Source organism: Papio anubis, chromosome 17, assembly GCF_008728515.1.
Source record: "Papio anubis isolate 15944 chromosome 17, Panubis1.0, whole genome shotgun sequence".
Lineage (NCBI taxonomy): Eukaryota > Metazoa > Chordata > Mammalia > Primates > Cercopithecidae > Papio > Papio anubis.
Genome location: NC_044992.1, coordinates 11,440,984 through 11,459,578, shown reverse-complemented (window position 1 = coordinate 11,459,578; position 18,595 = coordinate 11,440,984). Strand labels below are relative to the sequence as shown.

Genomic DNA, 18,595 nt, shown 5'->3' with positions numbered 1-18,595 from the left:
TGACGGTGTCATCCCCTTACCTGAAGACAGCCCGCCAGTGTGTGACCCAGTGTATCTTATCAATTACATTTATAGCAACGCGCCCTTTTTCATCTTGGAATATTAGGTAACAGTAAACTTGCAGAAGGCTTCCCCACATCTCTTGCCAAAGAAATGTCCTGACCTCTACTCCCCTGGGGTTATCTGGCAACGGAGAGTGGGGTTGCCCTGAGTGGGTATCAGGTGGGAACATTTTACCCACATCAGCATTGCTCCGTAGCCCAACCAGCACCCCACTCCCTTCTGAGTTGCATGCTCTCCCCCCACCAGGTTGCATCAGCTGATTGCGAGGTGGGCTGTTATTTTTGCCTCCCTCCCGGGGCAGTACCTGAGTGAAGTTGTCCAGGGCCTTGTGTAGGTTGGCATGCATGCCCGTGGGGGGCTCACTGGTGATCTTAATGGAGTTCTCCAGGATGCCCTGGGGGATGATGTGGCTCTCAGGGGAGGGTGCCGGCTCTGCACTCATGAAGACCCTGAACTCTGGGTGGCTGTTCTCACTGTGCTCCTCCAGCTTCTTCTCCAGGGTGCTGAGCCACTTGGCCACCAGGTGAATGTTCTAGTGGGAAGGAAGGAGGCCCCGCCAATACAGGCATCTGCTTAGTTCTGTTAGCAGTAAACAGTTGTCAGGAAGGTAGCCAGAATGGGGACTGGTCTTAGCATCAAATAATTTTTAAAAATTGTGGTAAGCCATAACATAAAATTTACCACCTCAAACCCTTTTTAAGTGTACAGTTAATGGCGTTACATGCACTCACATGTTGTGCAACTCAATGACTTTTAAAGGCAGAAGTGTCTTAAACCACATCATAGAAAAGAGTTCTGGGATGCCCTAGTTCTGGGATCTCCTAGTATTCTGCAATTAAACTCTATCCCTCGCTAGCCTAAGGCTTTCCAGCATCATGTTTGTAAACTTGCCTGTGCATGGGAATAACCTGAAGGGCTTCTTAAAATACAGATTCTTGTGCCCCAGCCCAGAGTTTCAGATTCAGCAGGTCCAGGATGGGGCCTGAGAATGTGCATTTCTAACAAGCTCCCTGGTGATGCAGATGCTGCTGGTCCGGAGACCACAAACTAAGAGTGTAACACGGCCGGGCGCGGTGGCTCACGCCTGCAATCCCAGCACTTTGGGAGGCCAAGGCGGGGGGATCACGAGGTCAAGAGATCGAGACCATCCTGGCTAACACGGTGAAACCCCGTCTCCACTAAAAATACAAAACATTATTAGCCGGGTGTGGTGGCGGGCGCTTGTAGTCCCAGCTACCCGGGAGGCCGAGGCAGGAGAATGGCGGGATCCCGGGAGGCAGAGCTTGCAGTGAGCCGAGATGGCGCCACCGCACTCCAGCCTGGGCGACAGAGCGAGACTCCATCTCAAAAATAGATAGATAAATAAGTAAATAAAAAATAAAAATAATAATAAAAAAGAATGTAACACATGATAATGTTCCAAGTCTAACTCCCCATTACCGACAGCTAGATTACTTGAAACCTTGATGGTACAAATTGGAGCTCATGGATCTACATTGCTGGCAGTACCTGGGAGCTAGTGAGAAATGCAGAAGCTTAGGTTCTGCCCAAACTTACTGAATTAGCGCATTTTAATGAGATTCTCTGGTAATTCGTACGCACGTTAACATTTGAAAGGCACTGATTTAAACTCTTTCCAGCTAGCTTTCCTTAGTCTTCTGTCTCCACTCTCCAAACCAGTCTGTTAATTGTTGCCAAACTTATGTTCCTAAAACACACTGAGGCACTGCTGCTCAAAGACCGAACCAGGCTCTCTACTCTAATCCCAAGCTCCTCCGTCTGGTCTTTGAGCTTGTCTCCTCCCCTGACATTTGATTGCTATCTGTCTATCTGTCAAAACCTACATTTGTTTCTTACCACTGCTTTGCAGAATGCACCTTTCACTGTAGTTAGGAGAGTCACCTGGCTTCATTGCAATGTGTTTCATTATAATGGATAGATAAAAGCTCCTTGATAAATATTTGAGGAAGTAAGCATGCAAAGCCTTAAATACACAGATCAGAGCTGAGCCCAGCACTTGGTCCACAGTAATTTGGTCTTTTGAGTTCTGCCTTCTCTTCTATAAGAAGAGAAATAACAATAACATCTGCCATACTTATTTCACAGAGTGGCTGCAGATAACCAAAGAAATGGATTTGAAAGGGTTTTGTAGGACTGGGTGCAGTGGCTCACATCTGTAATCCCAGCACTTTGGGAGGCCAAGGTGGGTGGATTACTTGAGGCCAGGAGTTCGATACCAGACTGGCCAACACAGTGAAACCCTGTCTCTACTAAATAAATAAATAAATAAATAAATAAATAAATAAATAAATAAAATAAAATAAAAATAAAAAGAAAGGGTTTTGTATACCGTAAAATGCATTGTAAAGGATAGTAGTAGTTGTTGAGATGAAAATTGGTTAAATTAAAGAATTTACTTATAATCAAATCAATTGGAGCAGAGTGTTTAGTGGGCTACTTGAGATCCAGGGTTCCTCGTGGCCAGCATCACCAGCAACCCACATGTGGGTAATTTGGCTCCTCCTTTCGAAACTCCAAGTTCTGCTACTGGGCAGGTCTGGCAGAAAGAATGTCTGCTGTTTGTGTATAGAACCCTGGGGTGGATTCAGAGATCCTCGAGGCTGCCCCACTGGGTTGATGGGCTTGGGTTGGGAAAACCACCTAACAGCTCCTACAGCCAGGAAGGAAGAGCGGGAAGACTGTGAGCCTTGCTCTCTCACCGAGGACCAGAGAAGCCAACTCTCCCAAAATAGAACCCCTAGCTCATCTGGGTCAGGGTCCTCGGGCAGCATTTCCCAAAAGTGCGCCATGGGATGTTAAAAGATGTTAGATCCATAAAGAACGTCTGTGTTCCTGCACACCTACAACCATCTGATCGTCGACAAACCTGATGAAAACAAGCAATGGCGAAAGGATTCCCTATTTAATAAATGGTGCTGGGAGAACTAGCTATCCATATGCAAACAATTGAAACTAGAGTCCTTCTTTATATGTTATAGAAAAATTAACTCAAAACGGATTAAAGACTTAAATGTAAAACCCAAAACTAGAAAAACCCTAGAATAAAATCTAGGTAATATCATTCAAGACATAGGCATGGGCAAAGATTTTATGACAACAATGCTAAAAGCAATTACAACAAAAGCAAAAATTAGCAAATGGGATCTAAAACTAAAGAGCTTCTTCCCAGGAAAATAAACTACCATCAGAGTGAAAAGACAACCTACGGAATGGGAGAAAATGTTTGCAATCTATCCATCTGACACAGGTCCAATGTCCAGAGTCTACGAGAAACTTAAATTTACAAGCAAAAAACAAACAACCTCATTAAAAAATAGGCAAAGAACATGAACTGACACTTCTCAAAAGAAGATATTCATTGCGGTCAACAAACATATGAAAAGAAGCTCAACATTGCTGATCATTAGAGAAATGCAAATCAGAACCACAATGAGATACCATCTCGTGCCAGTCAGAACACGGATTATTAAAAAGTCAAGAAACAACAAATGTTGGTGAAGTTTCAGAGAAAAAGGAGCCCTTTTATGCTGTTGGTGGGACTGTAAATTAGTTCAACCATTGTGGAAGATATAGAAGCAGAAATACCATTTGACCCACCAATCCCATTACTGGGTATAAGCCCAAAGGAATATAAATCATTTTATTATAAAGATACATGCATACGTATGTTCATGGCAGCACTATTCACAGTAGCAAAGACTTGGAATCAACCCAAATGCTCATCAATGATAGACTAGATAAAGCAAATGTAGTACATATATACCATGGAATACTATGCAGCCATAAAAAGGAACAAGATCATGTCCTTTGCAGGGAAATGAATGGAGCTGGAAGGCGTTACCCTCAGCAAACTAATGGGAGAACAGAAAACCAAACACTGCATGTTCTCACTTATAAGGGGGAGCTGAACAATGAGAACACATGGACACATGGGGTAGCGAACAAACACACTGAGGCCTGTTGCGGGATGTGGGGAGAGGGAGAGCATCAGGAAGAACGGCTAATGGATGCTGGGCTTAATACCGAGGTGATGGGTTGATCTGTGCAGCAAACCACCATGGCACACGTTTACCTATGGAACAAACCTGCACATCCTGCACATGTACCACAGAACTCAAAACAAAAGTTGAGGAAGAAAAAAAAGAAGGTCTGTGTTCAATGGAATTTGGGAGATACTGGATGGAATAAGACTTCTATACCAAAGGATTCTCAGAACCATTATCCTATTGATATCATTGAAAATATCCTTGCCGGGTGCAGTGGCTCACACCAGCACTTTGGGAGGCCGAGCACTCCCAGCACTTTGGGAGGCCGAGGCAGACAGATCACGGGGTCAAGAGATCGAGACCATCCTGGCTAACACGGTGAAACTCCGTCTCTACTAAAAATACAAAAAATTAGCCAGGCATGGTGGCGGGTGCCTGTAGTCCCAGCTACTTGGTAGGCTGAGGCAGGAGAATGGCGTGAACCTGGGAGGCGGAGCTTGCAGGAAGCCGAGGTGGCGCCACTGCACTCCATCCAGCCTGGGCCACAGGGCGAGACTCTGTCTCAAAAAAAAAAAAAAAAAAAAATCCTTAAAAGGAATTTGTATGTAGTATTTTCCAATGTTTGAAATAGGAATTTAAGTGTATTCCTCCCCCACTCTTTTTTTTTCAGATAATCTCTCAGGTTTACAGGTCGGGAAACATTGCTGGGTAGGATTCCAGTCCAGTCTGGTTCAGTATGTCAGGAAATTCTTAGAACCAGGTAGCTGTGATTCCTACAAGAGATTTCACAAACCAGTGAGGATCTTTCGTTTCTGATAGCACTTTACAGTTTGGACAGATGATGTCTATTCAATACTCCAATGCTTTATTCAGGGGGAAAGGCAGGCCTCCAGACTGTTTGGCACAATTTTCCTTTGGAAATGTCCAATCACCAGGAAATAAAGAGGGAATACTGAGTTCAGTGTTGGAGAGCTCCGAGCAACCACATCAGTACAAGATTTTGGTGCCCTGCAAGGCCAGTAGGTGCTGGGGGGCAATGGGTGCAGCAGAGGCAGCACCACAGTCTCAGAAACTGACTCTGATGTCCATGACAAGTGCCTGGGTTCCCAGCACTGGTGTCCGGAGAGGTCTCTTGGCAAATGTGCCTGAGAGGGTGGGGAGGTCATATCTTCAAGCACTGTGCTGACCCATGAGGGAGGAAGGAGGAAACTCAGCTGTTATTATCTTTTCTCCTGAACTTCCTGATGTTTCTGGAAAAGGAGGCCCTGGAGGGGCAGATCTCTCAGTTGCTAGGCTCCAAATAAATAATAGAATAATTAAGGACAAAGACCCAGCAGCAAGATGTGATGTCACCAGTAATCAGGAGATGGGGGAGGTTCATGGCAGTGAAAGCCAGGAAGAATGGGAGTGACTGGCTTTTGCATTTATTCTTTTTTAAATTTCCTCATGGATTCCTTGACCCACCAGCCTTTTGTTTCAGTGTCTGCTATGTTCAAGGCAGTAGGCTCGGTGATAAAAGGTAAAGAAGGAACATCTCTTTACCTAAAAAGTTTAGTGGAGAATACAATCATAAAATAAATCATGTCAACATAGCAATGGAGCTCTAATAGAAGATTCCAAAATGTTCTAGGAGAAAAGAGGAGCAAGCTGTGCATTCTGCCACAACTCCAGCATCTATACAAGTGGCATAAAAGAGGAATAGGCAGGCAGGCCCTCATAGATGGATCTGAAAAGGTTTTGTGTACTGTAAAATGCTATGTAAGAGTTAGTAGTAGTTAGGTTGGGTGCAGTGGCTCACGCCTGTAATCCCAGCACTTTGGGAGGCTGACACAGGTAGATCACTTGAGGTCTGGAGTTCGAGACAAGCCTGGCCAACATGGTGAAACCCTGTCTCTACTAAAAAGACAAAAATTAGCTGGGCGTGATGGTGTGCTCCTGTAATCCCAGCTCCTCAGGAGGCTGAGGCAGGAGAATAGCTTGAACCCGGGAGGCGGAGGTTGCAGTGAGCCGAGATTGCGCCATTGCACTCCAGCCTGGCAACACAGCAAGACTCCATCTCAAAAAAAAAAAAAAGAGTTAGTAGTAATTGCTGAAATGAAAATTGGTTAAATGAAATAATTTAAAGGGGGTTAAATAAAATGTAATAGGGGTTAATAGAGAGGGCTAAATTCTTTAACCCTCTCTTCTGATAGAAGAGAGGTAGGCTTTTTTTCCTTGTAACTGTTTGGTGAAATTATCCATAGTAGGGGTTCCAGATTTCCAAACACCAACATGAGCTCTCAGTGAAGAGGCTAAGGTTGCTCCCATATCCTAGTCATGCCCGTGACAAAGAGCATATGACACACAGCCCAACAGAAAGCACAGCAGAGGAACGTGCCATGAAATTCACAGGAAGAAACCAGCTGTTGAAAGCATCCAGCTGCCAGGGCCTTCAACGTAAATGCTAACTTCCTGAATGCCTATCAGAGTGGGAATCTGTTCCTTTTATAAGCAGAGCTATTTAAACTAGAGAGAGTGGCAGAGCAGGTGAGGGGAGAAGGATTGTTCCCGGATGTGGTCTGGGGAAGAGAACATATGAGTGAGGAGAACTGGCAAGAGAGAAGATGAAGAAATGAAGGAGACAAGAGTGTGAAAGGACAGGTGGGGAGAAGCTAAGAGTGGATGATGCCCAGTGAGCATGGGATGAGGCAAGTATGGGTCGAGATAACCACAGGGTAGAGGAACATACCTGCAAAATAACCCAGTGACCTTTCTTGGCAGCGAGGTCCAGCGCAGCCTCAGCCACCACTTCCTGTCCTTGCCCCAAAGACACGTTGTGAAAGTTCTGATTGTTGAAGGTGTATCCAAGTTTTCTTCCTGCAAGGGGGATGGAGTCGTCGTTATTATTTCTTGGGTCTAATGATGGATGTTTGACATTCATAAAGAAATGCACACGCTCAGATCACCTCTCAAACACAGGCATGCCCGAATCTATAACCCAAGCCTCATATACTGACCCTTTTCCTTCACAGGAGGCTACTTCTTCTAGCTTTTGGTTCTCATATAAAAGGAAGCACTTGAGCCGGGTGTGGTGGCTCATGCCTGTAATTCTAGCACTTTGGGAGGCTGAGGCGGGTGGATGACCTGAGGTCAGGAGATCGAGACCAGCCTGGCCAACACAGTGAAACCCCATCTCTACTAAAACTACAAAAAATTAGCTGGGCATGGTGGGAGGCGCTTGTAATCCCAGCTACTTGGGAGGCTGAGGCAGGAGAATCACTTGAACCCAGGAGGCGGAGGTTGCAGTAAGCCGAGATCATGCCATTGCACTCCAGCTTGGGCAACAAGAGTGAAACTCTGTCTCAAAAAAAAAAGAGGAAGCACTTGTTCAGACCAAAATCACTTCACTCTTCCCTCTGCACTTAATCCCCAAAGAGGGGTAGGATTGCTGATGCTATTCTTTACGTGTCTTATCTGCAGACCAGACATTGATCCACGATTCTAGGGAGTGCTGATGAGAGAAGGGTGGAAGAGTAGCAAGCATGTGGGTGTGGTCCTTTGTGGCTTGCCTTGTCCTCTGAATAAATGTTGTGTCTTCTCTGGATCTTTACTGGGAGGTGTGGCCAGTAGGGGCAGGATTCAGGTAGTTCTGGCTTCCTGTACTTTTTGCCCTATTAACTTCCTCTCCTATCATTCCTAACACATAGAAAAGTGTTATCTCATCATTTTGCACGAATTAGAGTGAAGAGGGGCAAGACACAAAGCTGTTTAGTTGTGTAGGTGTGAATTTTCTGTTGGATGTATATCAGGGTTGCTGGTGTTGCAGATGGATTGAGGAATGACCATACGCACAAACGTGGCAGCCATACCATTGGAGCAAGGCCAATGGGCTTCAGCTGCTCTCCAAGCCCAAGGGAAACAACCCAAAGAAATGATCCTAATACAGAGAATATTAGCTCTTGGCACAATCCAATAAAGTGTAGAGAAATTACATAATATTCTTTAGATGAAAGAATCATAAAAATGTATAATGCCGTGAAGGAATCACTAAGCAACGTTTCTAGCAAGGTGAAGTAGACAAAAGGGGAGAAATGGAAAAAGAGGAACAATAAAAATCCATACTTTAAAAAAATTTAGTTTCTGAGGAACTAAAACTGAACATGTAGTTTGATACGTGTGCAAGAAAATTTTTGGAAATAAGGGTTAATATTAAATATTTCTTTTAAATATAAAAAGTGTATAGACTGTCATTGAAATGTACAGGACAATGCAAGATGATGGCTTTTTTGTAGTAAGAAGTAGATATTGGAGACTTAACTGAGATGAACCCAAGAAACACCGTTATTAAATTATAAATCTTAGTTGGCAAAACATTTGATGTCAGCTTTGGAAGTGGGGAGATAAACAATTCATTCCAGAGAAAATACCAGGATAAAAAGTGTGGGGATTTTTAGATGTCTTCTGTGACATTTCTGCTCACAAAAGGGCCTGTTTATTTTGTTTATTAGCAACAGAAGGATATGGGCAAAGAGGTTATTTAATAAAGATTAGTTTGAAAACTCCAGACTGGAGGGATCATCCTGGGCAAAGCTTAGCACTGCAGAGCCCGGCTGGGATCAGTCTGCATTAATTTGGGCTTGAGGCATGACAATGAGGCGGAAAAGAAAGAAATGGATCTTGGAAACATTGAGAAGGGGAAAAATGGATGGGATTCTCACAGACTGAACACTCAGCCAAAGGTGGCCGCATCCCATGTGACCCTCATGGGTGTGGAGGTAACCTTGTGAGGTCTTTCCCTTTGCAACTGTGAGGCTCTTAGATGGCTTGTTGGGCCTTGAGCAAGTCCCTCCAGTTTCTCAGGATTTCACCTTCAGATTGTTCTATGTTGGTGCTTCCATGCCTCCACCCCTACTGCTTGTGACTCATCTCTCCATTTCTGACTTTCCTTCCAGCTCTACATATGGTGGTGTCACCTGGAACTGTGCCCCACTGTCAACCTCTTTTAACATCTTTACAGTGTGTGTCACCGACCTCTAGTCTCTCTGAGGACAGTGCAACTTCAACAGTCCTCTCCCTAGTTCCATACCCGTATGGTGCTGGCGTTGGAAGGGGAACATTTTTTCTAGTGTTTTCTTGCTACCTGGAGGCTATTTCTTCTCTGCCCTCATAAAAACAAAACAAAACAAAATGAAACAACAACAAAAACACTTTTCTTTTCTTTTCTTTTTTTTCACCCAGGCTGGAGTGCAATGGCACGATCTCATGTCACTGCAACCTCCACCTCCCAGATTCAAGCGATCCTCCTGCCTTAGCCTCTCAAGTAGCTGGGATAACACCCAGGCTGGAGTGCAGTGGCACAATCTCACCTCACTGCACTCTCCACCTCCCAGATTCAAGCGATCCTCCTGCCTCAGCCTCCTGAGTAGCTGGGATTACAGGTGCCCGCCACCACACCTGATTAATTTTTGTATTTTTAGTAGAGACGAGGTTTCACCATGTTGGCCAGGCTGGTCTCAAGTTCCTGACCTCAAGTGATCCACCCACCTCGGCCTCCCAAAGTGCTGGGATTATAGGCGTGAGTCACTGCGCTCGACCAAAAGTCCCTTTCTCACTGAAAGCGCATGTCATCTGGTTTTATAATTTACTGACTTTTATGTTCTCTGCCTTCTACCAACTTTTCAGTGAGTCTCATTTGTATTAGGGGCTTTGGAACTTGGTTCCTGTTTCATTATCATGTTGGTAAACTCTAATGGCACTATGGATGACTCAGACAACAGCCAGACTCATGCTTCCTCATCTTTCTTTTTTTCTTTTCTTTTCTTTTTTTTGAGATAGAGTCTCGCTTTGTCACCCAGGCTGGAGTGCAATGGCGTGATCTCTGCTCACTGCAAACTCTGCCTCCCAGGTTCAAGCAATTCTCTTGCCTCAGCCTCCTGAGTAGCTGGGATTACAGGCGCCCACCACCATGCCTGGTAAATTTGTGTATTTTTAGTAGAGACAGGGTTTCACCATGTTGGCCAGGCTGGTCTCAAACTCCTGACCTTGTGATTCCCCTGCCTCGGCCTCCCAAAGTGCTGTGATTACAGGCATGAGCCACCGTCCCCATCCTCATCTTCCTTATCTTGAAAGAACTTAACTCTGGCCATAATCCCAGCACTTTGGGAGGCCGAGGCGGGCGGATCACCTGAGGTCGGGAGTTCAAGGCCAGCCTGACCAACATGGAGAAACCCCATTTCTACTAAAAATACAAAAGTAGCCAGGCATGGTGGCGCATGCCTGTAATCCCAGCTACTGAGGAGGCTGAGGCAGGAGAATTGCTTGAACCCGGGAGGCGGAGGTTGTGGTGAGCCAAGATCGTGCCATTGCACTCCAGCCTGGGCCACAAGATGTTCCAGACCTCAAAAAGAAAGAAAGAAAGAACTTAACTCCATTTCATTTCTGCTGCCGACTCCCAGCCACACCCAGGGCTCTCCCATCATGAGAATCTGTCCTGTGTCTGAAACGTGATTCTTCCAAGTCCACTCATGACTTTTACTTCCTACTTCCCAGATTTTTACCTTCTTATTTCTTCCCCATCTATTTTTCTACTTCAGTGAAATGTTGAGTCCTTTGGTCCCTTTATTTTTTTTCTAATTTCACCTTTACCTCCTCTTATTTTAATATGGACCCAATAATCCTTAATTTGAGCCAAAATCCTCAACTTCATTGCCTCCTTCTACTTCCGCACTGACTACTCAACTTTCTAAGACCCCAACTCTGGGTTTAAGTATTAATGAAAGGGGTAATTCACATGTTTGGTGAATTGGCACCATCACAAGCTTGTGATTCTCAATTTCGAAGCGATTTGGTACTCTTTCAATGTGTCCAGAAGCCGGCTGTGTTACCCATTTCTCTCTGTCATTATGTCTCCTGATGGACCTCTCTTCTTATGCTCAGCAGTTTGCTCTACTAATTCCCTGAAAAAACGTACGCCCTCTGGTGGACACTCCTCCATTTACTGCCATTTTGTCTGCCTCTCTGTACACCGCCCTCTCAATGGAAAAGATGTCCTCCTCCCTTCCTGCCTGTCACTTTATCTGTCATTTAAATTCCACCTCTTTTTGTATCTTTATTACTATTATCATTTTATTTTTTAAGACGGAGTTTTTCTCTTGTCACCCGGGTTGGAGTGCAGTGGCAAGATCTCGGCTCACTGCAACCTCCTCCTCCTGGGTTCAAGTGATTCTCCTGTGTGTCAGCCTCCCAAGTAGCTGAGATTACAGGCACGTGCCACCACTCCCGGCTAATTTTTGTATTTTTAGTAGAGATGAGGTTTCACCATGTTGGCCAGGCTGGTCTCAGACTCCCGACCTCCAGTGATCCGCCTGCCTCGGCCTCCCAAAGTGCTGGGATTACAGGCATGAGCCACTGCGCCCGGCCCTCTTTTTGTATCTTTAATCTTTATCTCTATTCACTCTTCTGCTCCCCAGCACATCCACAAATCAGTTTCACTCATCACAAAAACACAGTACTCCATGAATCCTGAATCCTCTCTCTAAAGACTGTACTTGCCTCAGCTTATCTATCTTTTACTTGCCTTTTAAAGAAAAGAGGGTTGGGTGTGGTGGCTCATGCCTAGAATCCCAGCACTTTGGGAGGTTGAGGTGGGCAGGTTGCTTGAGCTCAGGAGTTCAAGACCAGCCTGGGCAACATAGTGAGACCCCATCTCTACAAAAAATACAAAAAATTAGCCAGGCATAGTGGCATATGCCTATAGTTCAGCTGCTCAGGAGGCTGAGGTGGGAGGATCACTTGATCCTGGGAGGCAGAGGTTGCAATGAGCCAAGATTGTGCCACTGCACTCCAGCCTGGGCAACACAGTGAGATCCTGTCTCAAACAAACAAACAAACAAAAAACCCAACCAAATACAAGAAAACAGAATGGGGCCAGGAACAATGAAAATGAGGCCTAAAGCAAAATTTCGATAATCGGCTGCAAAGACACTGAATGGAAAACCGTTTCTTTGAACATATCTGGTAGCAGGCCTACAAAAATCTCAGAACGTTGGAGAGTAAAGGAGACAGTAGAAGGCAAAGGCAGGATACACAGCTTCTTTCTGATCAGAAAATGGAAAGACAGAACTCATTTTGTTAAAGTCAGGTAACTGGGCAAAGAAGGACGGAGACCAAGCGAGATCATGCTGCAGACAAGTGAAAGAAAGACCAGAGAGGACGCTGGCGTCAGGGTAGGAAGGGGAGGGCCGAGGAGGAGACTGTTCTTTGAAAGGATGTGACAAAAAGATGTGAAGGAAGGGCAAACTGAGCTGCCCCAAAGAACAGATGCACCATCATCAACATCGTAACGCCGTGCAATGCTACTGTACTCTCGGCTTTTCAAAGCCTTTGCATATCTGAGATTTTGTTTTTATCTTCCCAGTAACCCAAGGAGGCAGGTATCATGAGTGACTGAGAACAAGGGGGAAGTAGATGAAGCAAAAGCAGAAATAAACAAGCAAATAAGGAAGTGTGACTCCTTTAGGGAAAAAGATGATGAGAAAAGAGAGGCGAGTACAGTGAAAGCTCTGTTAAAGGCTTAATCAGAGATGGCAAGAAGGAAAGCAGTGAGGGTGGATAGTGGCAGCTTTCGTGTTAAAATAGAGGCCAGCCATGCGTGGTGGCTCATGCCTATAATCCCAGCACTTTGGGAGGCTGAGGCAGGTGGATCACCTGAGGTCAGAAGTCCCAAACCAGCCTGGCCAACATGGTGAAATCCCGTCTCTACTAAAAATACACAAATTAGCCAGGCATGGTGGTGGGCGCCTGTAATCCCAGCTACTCGGGAGGCTGAGGCAGGAGAATCACTTGAACCCCGGAGGTGGAGGTTGCAGAGAGCTGAGATCGTGCCATTGCACTCCAGCCTGGGCGACAGGAGCAAAACTCCGTCTCAAACAAACAAACAAACAAAAAAAAAAAAAAGAAAAAAGAAAACAGAGGCCAAGAAGAGTGGATGGAATTTCCCCCTTCCTCACTCCATCCTTGCTTCTCCTCCGCTCTTCTTTCTCCACTTTCCTTTCCTTCCCCTCCTCCTCCCTCACAATTGTTGAAGAAGAAGAATCCTGGAGGAGACTGAGTGCCACAAAAGTGCCTACAAATTATAGATTCCTAATCAAGGGAATTATTAATTGGCCAATGGATAAACTTCAGGGGCTGAAGAAATGCTCAAAATTGTATACAGAATGTTGTGTGTCTGTGGGTATGTGCACTTTTTTCAGGAGTGGAGGAAGGACAAAGGAGCAAATCTTGAATCTGAGTCTAGGGGTTTTAAAACTCTACCCAATATTAAGAACGGCCTTGCTGAAGCAAAAGAATACTTAAATGGAGTAAAGAACTTAAATCAAATATGCAAAGAGGGGAAATGATTCCAAGCTTTTTAAGAGTCTAAATGGAGGAAGACAGTGAACTGTGTGATACACAGACTCTGCACAAGCAATAAAACAGTAAGTTTACTTAATAAACTGGGGCTTGGGGACATGGGGAAAGTGTTTAGATCAGCCATGTGGATTCCAGACTTGAGACTAGGAGCCCATCAGGCAAGCTGATTAGATTCAAGATGTGGGAAATGTGGATGTCACCAGAATATATGTCCTAAATAGGTGAATTAGAACATAAATCAAAGTACCAAGAAGGCAGGGAGGAAGGAAGAGACAGAGAGAGAGGCACAGGTGCCTAAGTAATCTCTAGTTGATGAACAGCAATATTGCTTCTGGTAAGAAAATATCCATTAAGATTAAGCCAAGGGCAGGGCTGAGATAACGTATTCTGAGACAAACAACGCATAGAAATCAGGGAAGGGTCAGTTTGCCTGAGATGACAGGAAGCTGCAAACTACATGATGGAGTAGTTGGAGGTCAGTTGGCTAAGAACAATAGGAAATTGCTCATAAACAGGGGATATGAAAGCTTCCAAAAGGGAAAATACTGAATAAAAATGAGGAAACTAAATTTATCTGTATAAAAGGAACAAAGCCTCCAGGGGACAGAAGGAACACAGATTATAAAGTGTGAAAGTCAGGAATAACTTAGCTCTGATAACAGTTCTGCTAACATTAATTCATTCATTTGTTAGTTCATTCAACAATACTTCTCTGTGCTAGTTACGCTATTAGGCAGTGGTAAAAAAAAAAATGAACAAGATAACATGATCATCAAGGATGTTAGTGACAAGCAGGTAAGCAAAACATAAATTACAATTATAATAAAATGAATACATTAAAATTGTATTAAATGCTCTCAAAGCAAATATATAGAGTGCTGTAAGAATCTCTAGTTGGGAATCAAATGGTCTTCCAGGGAGGCCAGAAATGGCTGGTAATTTGCAGGATGAGTAGGCATTGGATGGTTGAAAATATTTCAGATAGAAGGAACAATTTGTGCCAATGTCCTAGGTTAGGAAGGCTCATGGTATGACAGGATCTAAAAGCTGGACAGAAAAGCCATGCCATGCAGGCCACACAGATCATGTTAATATTGGACTATACCAATGTGAAGTCACTAGAAAGTTTTTTTTTGTTTTTTTTGTTTGTTTGTGTGTGTGTGTGTGTTTGTTTGTTTTTGAGACAGAGTCTCGCTATGTCGCCAGGTTGAAGAGCAGAGGCGTGATCTCGGCTCACTGCAACCTCCGTCTCCCAGGTTCAGGCGAGTCTCCTGCCTCAGCCTCCTGAGTAGCTGGGCCTACAGGGGCACACCACCATGTCCAGCTAATTTTTGTAGTTTTAGTAGAGATGGGGTTTCAGCATGTTGGACAGGTTGGTATCGATCTCTTGACCTTATGATCTGCCTGCCTCGGCCTCCCAAAGTGCTGGGATTACAGGTGTGAGCCACCACGCCTGGCCGGGAAGTCACTAGAAAGTTGTAAGTAGAAGAGTGATACAATCACATTTGAGATTCAGCAACATGACTCTGGCTGCAGAATGGCAAGGGTTTGCAGAGTGAGAAGAGTAGAGATGAGCTAGGAGGCTAGTGTAATAGGCCAGATGAAAAACTATAGTGATTCAGACTAGGATGGTAATCATGAAAATAGAGACAATTAGATGGATTTGAAGCATATTTAGGAGGTGGAATCAATAGAATTAAATGTGGTGTAGGTGGTGGAAGAGGTGTCTAGGATGACTGACACCCAGGTTTCTGGCATGAGAAACTTGGTAAATGGTGGTGGCATTTACTAAATATAACAGAAACATGTTTAGAGCTCAAAGGTTTTAGTGACTCTTCCACTTGAAATGACAGGCTGACTGCTCAACAGATAAATAAAAAGGACCCACAACTGGGCACAGCTTATGAAATTTCAGAACACAAGGTAGAGAGATTATTCTAAAGTTTTCAGGGAATAGAAATAGGCCACCAACAAAGAAACAAAGAAAGAATATAATTTCACTGGCATATGATATCTCATGAACAAAACTGGCTTCCAGAAGATAACAGAATCATGTATCCAAAGTTCTGATAAAAACTATTTTGGATCTTGAAAAACCATCAGACAACTATATGAGCAAAATTAAAGCATTTTTAGACACCCAAGGATTCCGAATTTTTACTTCTCATGAGTCTTTCCTGATAATTTATGCCAGCAAAATAAGGATGAAAAATTGAAAATAAAAGACAGGGGATATAAAGACAGTAGAACTAATTTTGAATATAAAGAAAATAGGTCCCAGGATGATAGCTTCCTAGAAGGCTGAAATACAATTTTTCTATATTAGAAGAAGATGTCAGTGAGCTCCAGGAAGAGTGCCTTCAAGAATAAAGTGCAGTCTTTCAATATATAGAATGAATAAAAAGGTACTCACAATGATAAGTGAGGCATTTAATTCTTCTCCCAAGATAAATAAAAGGCAACTTGCAACTCCAAAGAAAACTAAAAGCTACAAAAATTATCATCATTTATAAAGCAAACTGAAATTTGACATGTTTTGAACCTCTATGCTAAGAACATTCTTCTTTTAGAGACCTCCTAGAGATTTTAGGATATACATGCTGTTTATTGGCTTTCAGCTTTAAAAATTAACTCATAAACTAGGCATGCATGAAATTAATGATGTAACAGAGTACAATGAATATGCATTCATTCTTGACTATGCAAAAATAAAGACATAGCTGACACAAGCTTTAGCTTACCTAGAAAGTCAAAAGAATTATCTAAAATTTATGGAATAAGAAATTGTTTTTCTAACAGCATTTAGTTATAACATATCCAATAGATGATCTAAACACTGTAAAATAGATACCAAAATTTAGGAGGTGTTTATCAACAAGTTATATAACTTTGATGAAATGGAGAAAGTCCTAGGAAGAAATAAATTACTGTAACTAACTCAAAGAGAAATAAAAACTTTGAGTAAATATATAACTAGTAAAGATAAATTGAACTAATAATTTAAAAACTTGCTACTCAAAAAAACTCAGGTCCAGATGGCTTCATCACTGAATTCTACCAAACATTCATGAGAATTAATACCAATACTTTACAAAATCTTTCTTTTTTATTTTCTTTCTTTTTTTTTTTTTTTTTGAGACAGTCTTGCTCTGTTGCCCAGGCTGGAGTCCAGTGGTGTGATCTTGGCTCACTGCAACCTCTGCCCACCTGGTTCAAGCAATTCTCCTGCCTCAGCCTCCTAAGTAGCTGGAATTACAGGCATGTGCCACCACACCTGGCTAATTTTTGTGTTTTTAGTAGAGACAGGGTTTCACCATGTTGACCAGGCTGGTCTTGAACTCCTGACCTCAGGTGGTCTGCCCGCCTCGGCCTCCCCAAAATGCCAGGATTACAGGTGTGAACCGCCGCACCCAGCCTACAAAATCTTTCAAAAAATAAAAAATAAAAGCACAGGGAATACTTCCCAACTAATTCTGATGTATAGATTATTAGCATTATTCTGATACCAAAAACAGACAAGGACATTGCAAAGAAAGAAAACAACAGGTTAATATACCTTGTGAATATACATGTAAATATTCTCAACAAAATGTTAGCAAATTGAATCTAGTAATACATAAAAAGAATTATATACTAGTACTGATTGAGATCCTAGGAATGCAAGGTTGGTTTAACTTCTAAAAATCAAAAACATAATATGCAATATTAATAGAATAAAGAAAAAACTATCTTATTACTACAAAAAATGCAGAAAAAGCATTTGACAAAACCCAACAACTTTTCACAACAAAGCAGAACTCAACAAACTAGGAATAGAAGGCAACTTGCTCAATCCAATAAAGGACATCTACAAAAAATCCACTGCTAATATCATGCTTAATGGTAAAGACTGAATTTTTTTCCCCTTAGATCAGAAACAAGACAAGGATGTCTGAACTTGCTACTTCTACCTAACAGTGTACTGAAAATTCTAGCCAGGGTAATTAGGTAAAAAGAAATAAGAACATATGAGGATAGCACTTTAGGAGGCCGAGGTGGGCAGGTCACGAAGTCAAGAGATCAAGACCATCCTGCCAACATGGTGAAACACCATCTGTACTAAAAAAATACAAAAATTAGCTGGGCGTGGTGGCATGTGCCGGTAGTCCCAGCTACTCGGGAGGCTGAGGCAGGAGAATCACTTGAACCTGGGAGGTGGAGGTTGCAGTGAGCCGAGATTGCACCACTGCACTCCAGCCTGGTGACAGAGTGAGACTCCATCTCAAAAAAAAAAAAAAAAAAAAAGAACATGTGCGGATAAAACAGGAAGAAACACAAATATCTGAATTTGCAGATAACATGGTTTTGTATCTGGAAAATCCTAAGAAATTCACTAAAAAGAATTATTAGAACTAACAAGAAAGTTCAGCAAGTTTAAAGAAGATCAGTGTGTAAAGAGAAGCTGAAATTAAGGAAACAATCTCATTTACAACAGATTCTAAAAGAAAAAAGTCTTGGAGATACATTTAATAAAAGAAAAGCAAGACTTGTACACTAAAAACAACAAAACATAGTTAAAAGAGCTTAAAGAAAGCTAAATAAATGGCAAGACAATCCATGTTCACTGATCAGACTTACATTGTTAAGATGGCAATACTCTCTAAATGTACCTGCATATTCAGTGCAGTCCTTACTGAAATTCAAGCTGCATTTATTATTTTGGCAGACATTTATAAGCTAATCCTAAAATTTATATGAAAATGTAAGATGACAGCAAGAATGAGGGAAACAAACAAAAACAACAACAAAAAAGAAAATGTAAGAGACTCAGAGTAGCAAAAACAATCATGAAAAGAACAAAGCTGAAGAACTCATACTTCCTGATTTCAAAACATACTACAAAGCTATAGTCATTGAGACTGTTATCTGGCATACAGATAGATATATAGATCAATGGAATAGAAATAATAGTCCAGAAATAAGCTCTTACATTGATGGTCTATTTTTGATGAGGGTTCCAACATCATTTAACCAGGAAAGAACAGTCTTTTCAACAAATGAAGCAGGGACAATTGGATATCTACATGTCAAGTGACAAAGCTGGAACCTTTCCTTATATAAACATTAACTCAAAGTGGATTATAGACCTAAACATA

General features: G+C 42.7%; 1 protein-coding gene across 2 annotated transcripts in view; it reads right to left on the bottom strand.

The window, feature by feature from the left end:
* Positions 1-18,595, bottom strand: part of DNAH9 (dynein axonemal heavy chain 9) — a 381,289-nt gene that overhangs the window by 39,147 nt on the left and 323,547 nt on the right. For both annotated transcript variants that reach the window (XM_003912358.5, XM_021928176.2), the window contains 2 exons: positions 6,799-6,926; positions 368-595 (listed from right to left, as the gene is read on the bottom strand). In XM_003912358.5, the coding sequence (XP_003912407.4) occupies positions 368-595; positions 6,799-6,926 (356 nt within the window). The remainder of the gene's footprint in view (positions 1-367; positions 596-6,798; positions 6,927-18,595) is intronic.